Source organism: Haplochromis burtoni, unplaced genomic scaffold, assembly GCF_018398535.1.
Source record: "Haplochromis burtoni strain Fernald_Lab_line unplaced genomic scaffold, NCSU_Asbu1 Contig_457, whole genome shotgun sequence".
In the NCBI taxonomy this organism is placed as follows: Eukaryota; Metazoa; Chordata; class Actinopteri; order Cichliformes; family Cichlidae; genus Haplochromis; species Haplochromis burtoni.
Window position 1 is genome coordinate 34,640 of NW_024582818.1, and position 8,067 is coordinate 42,706.

At 38.2% G+C, this 8,067-nt stretch overlaps 1 protein-coding gene across 1 annotated transcript in view; it reads left to right on the forward strand.

Moving 5' to 3' along the window:
- LOC102288958 (glycine receptor subunit beta) overlaps positions 1 to 8,067 on the forward strand; it is a gene marked incomplete in the record, with an annotated part of 36,211 nt that overhangs the window by 12,546 nt on the left and 15,598 nt on the right. Inside the window, 2 exon segments of the mRNA XM_042213583.1 lie at positions 3,488 to 3,625; positions 4,595 to 4,747. Of these exon segments, the coding sequence (XP_042069517.1) occupies positions 3,488 to 3,625; positions 4,595 to 4,747 (291 nt within the window).

The window sequence follows — 8,067 nt, forward strand, 5'->3', positions numbered from 1 at the left end:
CACCATGGTCACCACCCATCTTGAGGAGTTTGCCTCCTCACATATACTAATGTGCCATAAACAGGACTTTAATATCACCAACCATTCCCATGTTATAAATGGCCCACCCTGTACATCGCAGTTTTTTGAAGTGAACAGTAAACATGGACAAGACATGCTGGAGAAGCCCTTCACTGAAGAAATCACTGAGCATTAAAGATAAGGCATCAGCTCTAAACATTCTGGTTCTAAATGCTCATCAAAATCATCTGGGGGTGTTGAAGCGGCATGAGCAAGAGCATTGGCAGAAGCTGCAAGAGCTTGTGAAACATTTGTAGAAAGGGAAAATGCCATCAAGGTTTCCAAAGCAAGATTGGAGGCTAATTTAGATGCCCTGCATTTTGAAAAGTAGGCAGCAGCTGCATTGCCCAGGTAGACACATTAAAGGCCGCAGGCTGCTGTAGCTCAGGAGGCAGAGCAGGTCATTTACTGGAAGGTTTGGAATCAAAAGTTTGGTGGATCGATCCTTGGCTCCCCCAAGTCTGCATGCCAAATATTGCAAGATATTAACCAAAGCTGCTCTCTGATGCATCCATCAGAGTATGAATATGCATAAGCACTTTAATCATAGAAGAAGATCAGTGAGGAAGAAAGTGCTCTTGTGAATGTTAAGTGCTTTGACTGCACCATGAACAAATGAAAACCAATATGCAGCTAGTCCCCTGACGAAGAGTATGCATCCAGTGCAGCTGTGATGGACATGGCAAAAACTTTGGCACATAGAGAACTGGTTGGTCACAATTATCACAATTTGATGACTGTCCAGAAACCTACAGATCATAAACGTCATCTTTCCTTACCACAATAAAGGATTTAAACCTTACCACCAGTTAAGAGTTGGACTTGCTTGCAGCATTAGCCCCATTGTGCAGAAGCCGCCATGCAACTTGCAGGACAAATGGATTTCTCAATGATCAAAGTATAAGGAAGAGTATCATATATCTTATCCCGTCTCTTTCCTTACTCAGTTTATCTGCCACCAGGCAGTCGCTTTCTAAAACATCAGATTTGTATCGGATTCAGTACCACATACGAAAGTGACCCAGGTCGGATTTAAAAATATCGGATTTGTTCTGTTCAAACTGTCATACCATGATCGGATATGGGTCGCATGCGGTCAAAAAAGTCGTGTTCGATGTGCTTTCGCCTGCAGTGTGAACGTAGCCTAAGAATGAGGAAAAGACAACAAGAAAATACACACACAAACAAGAAACACATTTTTTTTCCCATTCACGGCAACTGTGTTGGTTCTTGGTATTAGTGCAGTTTGAAACATTTTTGATGCATTTTTCAAAAGTATATAATAACAACTGATAGTCATTTTGCTAAATTTTCCATCTTTTTATTTACCTGACCAAGTATTGGAAATACTTAGCGAAATACTTAGGTCATATCTTTTTCAATTCAATTCAATTTTATTTATATAGCGCCAAATCACAGCAACAGTCGCCTCAAGGCGCTTTATATTGTAAGGTAGACCCTACAATAATACATACAGAGGAAAACCCAACAATCATATGACCCCCTATGAGCAAGCACTTTGGGAAGGAAAAACTCCCTTTTAACAGGAAGAAACCTCCGGCAGAACCAGGCTCAGGGAGGGGCGGGGCCATCTGCTGCGACCGGTTGGGGTGAGAGAAGGAAGACAGGATAAAGACATGCTGTGGAAGAGAGACAGAGATTAATAACAGGTATGATTCATGCAGAGAGGTCTGTTAACACATAGTGAGTGAGAAAGGTGACTGGAAAGGAAAAACTCAATGCATCATGGGAATCCCCGGCAGCCTACTCTATTGCAGCATAACTAAGGGAGGATTCAGGGTCACCTGGTCCAGCCCTAACTATATGCTTTAGCAAAAAGGAAAGTTTGAAGCTTAATCTTGAAAGTAGAGATAGTGTCTGTCTCCTGAATCCAAACTGGAAGCTGGTTCCACAGAAGAGGGGCCTGAAAACTGAAGGCTCTGCCTCCCATTCTACTTTTAAATACTCTAGGAACAACAAGTAGGCCTGCAGAGCGAGAGCGAAGTGCTCTAATAGGGTGATATGGTACTACAAGGTCATTAAGATAAGATGGGGCCTGATTATTTAAGACCTTGTATGTGAGGAGCAGGATTTTGAATTCAATTCTGGATTAAACAGGAAGCCAATGAAGGCAAGCCAATACTGGAGAAATCTGCTCTCTCTTTCTAGTCCCTGTATCATGGATGGATAAAGATGTGTGTTATCTGCATAGCAGTGAAAACCTATGACGTCTATTAGATAGATAGGTACTGTGCTGCAGCACAGTACCGGCATTACAGGTACTGTGCTGCAGCACAGTACCGGCATTACAGGTACTGTGCTGCAGCACAGTACCTGTAATACCTACAGCGTTCTAATCGCTCTAATAGGATATTATGGTCGACAGTATCGAATGCTGCACTAAGGTCTAGCAGGACAAGCACAGAGATGAGTCCACTGTCAGAGGCCATAAGAAGATCATTTGTAACCTTCACTAAAGCTGTTTCTGTGCTGTGATGAGCTCTGAAACCTGACTGAAGCCATTCCTTCAAATAAGCCATTCCTCTGCAGATGATCTGTTAGCTGTTTGACAACTATTCTTTCAAGGATTTTTGATATGAAAGGAAGGTTAGAGATTGGCCTATAATTAGCTAACACTGCTGGCTCTAGAGATGGCTTTTTAAGTTTAATTACTGCCAGCTTGAAAGCCTGTAGTACATAGCCGAATATTAGAGATAGATTGATTATATTTAAGATCGAAGCTTAAATTCATGGCAGGAGTTCTCTGAGCAGTCTTATAGGAATGGGGTCTAAAAGACATTAGATGGATTGGAGAAATGAATTACTGAAGTTAACTCAGAAAGATCAATCGAAGAAAAAGAATCTAAATGAATATCAATGGTGCTGTAGATAATGTTACATCTGTGAGATGATTATAAGTCATTTTTTTTCTCTAATGGTTAAAATTTTATTTGTGAAGAAGTTCATGAAGTCATTACTAGCTGTTAAAGGAATGGTTGGCTCAACAGTGCTCTGATTTTTTGTCAGCCTGGCTACAGTGCTGAAGAGAAACCAAAGCCCAATCAAGATGGTTTAGGAGCATAGAGTGAAGTCAAAGGGGCCAACAAGTGCTCAGTACTTTGTATGTTATATTTCATGAAAACTACCACATGTGCTGTAATATAAAGAGCTCTGTTCTTCTTCCAGTAGCTTCTGGAATCTTGATTTTAAATTACTTCCAGCAGATTTTGGGGCTGCTATCCCCATTTTAACATACTCATCTAATGGTATACTGCAGTGGGAGAAGGCAAAATTAGTTGAAACAAAGAAATTAAAAAATAAATTGAAGTCAAAATGTAAACTATTCATATTATGTATTATATTGTGTACTTTTTATGTCTATCATGCTGATGCTGTAAAATTTATGATTCTAATTTTTATGTTTTAGTTGGCTACACCACCAGTGATCTTGTGTTCATGTGGCAGTCTGACCCAGTTCAAATGGATGAGATTGCTCTCCCACAGTTTGACATCAAGCAAGAGGATATAAAATATGGAAACTGCACAAAGTACTACCAAGGAACAGGTTAGTAATCTGTAATTGAATTAAAAGACTACGTCCAATTTCTGTAAATTGAAATTTTATTATACTGTGCAGGCAAAAACTAGTCTGTGCATGTATTACTTCTAGGCTACGCTATAGTAACCCGTTATTATCAGGTCACTCTAAGAGCTTCTTGTAAAGCCTTCAGTTTGTTTAGAATGCTGCAGCAAGAGTACTGACAGGGACTAGAAAGAGAGATGATATTTTCTCCTAATTCCATCGCTTACTCTCAGGCTACCTGTTAAATATAGAATTTAAAATCCTTCTTAAATAAGGTCTTAAATAATCAAGTCCAATCTTATCTTAAATAAATAATAGTAGTATATTGTCACAGTAGGCCACTTCTCTCAGACTGCAGAATTACCCGAGTTTCTCAAAGCAGAATGGGAGGAAGAGCCTTCAGTTATCAGGCCCCTCTTCTGCAGAACCAGCTTCCCTCTCTACTTTCAACATTAGGCTTAAAATTTTCCTTTTTGACAACTCTGGATCAGGTGAGCCTGAATCCTCCCATAGTTACGCAGCAATAGGCTTAGGCTGCTTGGGGCTTCCCATGATTCATTGATTGTTTCTTCTTCGCTCACCTCATTTTCGTGTTCTGTGCATTTATCGACCATTATTATTTTTATTCATTAGCAGTGATTAAACTCTATCACTCTCTTCTAGTGTGTCTTTTGTCACTTCTACTCTCCCCTACCCCCAACCAGTGACAGAAAATGGCAAATAGTTTCTTCCTGTTAAAGGCGAGTTTTTTTGTTCGCGTTGTCACCAAGTGATTGCTCATAGGAGTTGTCTGATTGTCGGGATTGTCTAAAAAGATAATTTGCCATTATTAACTACAATGAAAATAAGATAGTTTGTCTCAAAGTAATGCAGAAAATATTGAATATGAACAGCTTATCTTATCTATTTAAGATCTGTGTGTTTGAGTATTTAATCATTCTCTGTTTCCAGGATACTACACCTGTGTCGAGGTTATATTTACGTTGCGACGGCAGGTCGGTTTTTACTTGATGGGAGTTTACGCTCCAACACTGTTGATTGTTGTTTTGTCCTGGTTGTCATTCTGGATCAACCCTGATGCCTCAGCTGCAAGGGTGCCACTAGGTGAGTACCACAAAAACACATTTTGCATTCTTTGTTTGAATCACTTTACATTTAAGTAAACTGTAACCAAATGTTTGCATTTCAGTGCTGGGTACCCTATACAGAGAAGTGTTTGGCCTAAGACTCCTCATGCTTAAATTTCAATACAGGCATTGATTATTTGTGTTTGCAGGTAACACAGCTGCTTCTTTATTCAAGACAGTTGGACACCTCAAAGGGAAAAAAAACATACAAATCACTTAATAATTGTTAATTTCCACTTAGGTCTTGCATTGACCATGCTGGTTCATTGTCAATACATACTGGTGCAATTAATGGGACAATGAATTACGTTCTATTACTGTGCTTCCCTTTAAAATCTCAGCTTTGAAATAGGTTTCTTGAAAACAGCAGCTGAATTCATGAAAACACTAAGTTTATGAAAAGCATTTGTCAAGAGTTTGTTAATTTTGACAGATGATTTTTGTTTAATATTGTCACCTAAATTCTTTTACTTTTAGTATAGTTTTAGTTAACCAAAAGTCATAAGAATATTGTTGATTAAATCTAAAGTTGATTCAGTTGACTAAAATATAAAGTGTAGAGGTCTCATGTCTTTCCAGTGAGAGTAGCTCCAAGGGTCAACCTTGTTTTCATGAGAAACAAGGAGCAAGGGAGAAAGCTGTACCATGTACTGAATAGAAAGAAAAAGCAGATGTAGATTAAATGTCTATGTCTAACCTTAATGCACAAGGATCATTTCTAAACTTGTCTCACCTGTCTCCCCAGCTTTATCGGTTCTGATTGAATCCAGTCTCCCCAACAATGCCTGATCTCATGTTACTTTATATAAAATGGACCCCATTAAGTTCCATAAAGCTTGCTATCCAGATTTTAGAATAGAGAAATGGTATGGCATCTTTGTGTGTACATGAGCATATTCTTATTTGTTGTGGCTACGACTGTTACTGGAAGACAAACTGATAAATTTGTCATTTATCTGTGTAGAGCCATATATTTTGTTTCTTACATTTCACCTTCACAAAGCTACTGTAAAGCAATTCTTATCAAACCTAGTTCAGTAATCAATTGCTATGAACATGTGGTTATTTTGGCATATATAGCATATAATTCGGGCAAATATAAAGCAAATCTGACTATGCTGGCCTTTACAGAATTGTAATTGGATTAATAAGACATGACATCAACAAATTTAATAACAAGATGCATGTCTCAGAGGGGCTTTAACCAGGCCATTTTCTGAGAAACATCCTCTTCCTGATGTTAAATTTGTTTTCAAGTCCTATTGAGAGCATTATTATATGCATGCATGAGATTTTCATTATGAATCAGTACCTAATTTCAGTCAAGATTCCTCGTTGCTCTGTTCCCACAAAGACAGATTGAATATTGAATGATGAGAAAAAAAAGTGCTAGCTGTAACTGTAGACTAATCATTCACTTCTTAAAACTTTACTTCCCTAAAACATATTTTAATACTAATGTTTCCCTCTGCTCAGATTGACATACTGATGCAGCCATACATTTAATACTGTGCTTGATAAAGGATCATAATGTTCAATTGACAGAACTCTTAAAGAAGGTATTCAGATGTAACTGAGTTGTAGCAAATACGATGTTATATGTATATTCAATATGGTGTATTATAATGATCACTACTTTAAAATTGAATCTCCTCTTTTTGATGTATCCAAGCAGAATTAAATGATCACAAATCTCAATTACCTGGAAATGATTATTATAAAATGGTAAAATTAACATGTTAACGTCTGTGCTTTTCTAGGTATTTTGTCAGTGCTTTCGCTATCCAGTGAGAGCATGTCCTTGGCTTCAGAGCTACCAAAGGTTTCCTATGTAAAGGCTATTGATATTTGGCTCATTGCCTGTCTGCTCTTTGGTTTTTCATCCCTGGTGGAATATGCTGTAGTCCAGGTCAGTTCTTGCAAACAACCACTCACACTGTACTGTAAAATACATCTTGCTATATATAAAATATCTGTGTACACATAGCTTAGTTGGAAAACCTACTTGGGGAACAAGCCTTGGGACAAGATAACAATAACTGCATCAGCAATTCAACAAAATATTTGCATACTATTTTGCAGTGTAGAGGTTTCTGTCAGAGTTTAGGGTCCAGATGCAGATGTGCAGAGATGGAATTCTAAACAAAAAGCAAGCGTTTATTTTGGCTGCCGTTTGCTGTTTTTGCATATTTCTCCATCTCTGAGTGAAGTCCCCTCACAGTCTTTTGAGATGCAGCACCAGGCTTATAGCCTGGTTTATAGCTTGGTTCTGCAGCACACACACTGTCTATTAAACCGACCAGAATCTGTTTGTGCGTTTGCAGTTGGAGACTATCCCAGTTGCCATTGGTGAAGAGACAGGGTATACCTGGAGAGATCACCAGTCTCTAGGCCATAATAAAAATGAAATGTTTATTACTTAAATTCAAAAATAGTACCTAGAACTTTTCATTCATGTTTCCCATGGAAATAAGTTGACAGAACTTAAAAGGAATCCTAGTAATGGTCAACAGTGGCTAACACAGAGCACTGCAGTCAAGCGAGCCGACATCAATTTTCTTACACTGACTGCACTAAGCTTTAAAGTAGCGCTTCTTCTTTGTTGCTGATTGAAAACACAGGCGCAAGCACACACACACACACACACACATACAAATGAACACATTCACTTTTTTTCTCTTCAGGAAATTAAGAGAAATTAAGCTCCTGCACCATTGTTTTCCTGATTGGGTGTTCATTTATTCTTCTTTTCAGTTTGGGTGGCAATGTTATTCTTCCTTCAGCTACTCTACATCTCTGTCAAGGTTGATTTCTATCGGCAGCAATATCCCACAGAAAATAAAGGACAATTATGCTCAACTTCAAATTCTCATCAGATTCCTCTTCTTGGACATCTCATCGCAATCCACTGCACAAACATAAGGACATTTCTGTTCAAATTCAATATAATATTACATAAAAAATTTATCTGTGATTGTGGACATGAAATTGCCAGTTGACTCTTCCTCTGGGTTACCTTCTCTACATGTCTGCCAACAGGCTTATTTTAATAAATAAAAATGTACATAAACAATCATCTTCAATAGTTGACATGAAATTCAGTGGAAGAATGCTTGTAAATCCCTCCCTCTTTGGGATTTGCTGACCATAACCCATCTATTAGACTGTCTTTTAATCAATTTCAACTTTGGTTTTATCGTTCTTCTATTGAGTCTGTTTTATCTCTTTGTTTGGTGGCATGGTTTGGTCAGACCTCTGTCACAGAGAAAAACTCACTAAATCAGATTTAGCCTCTCT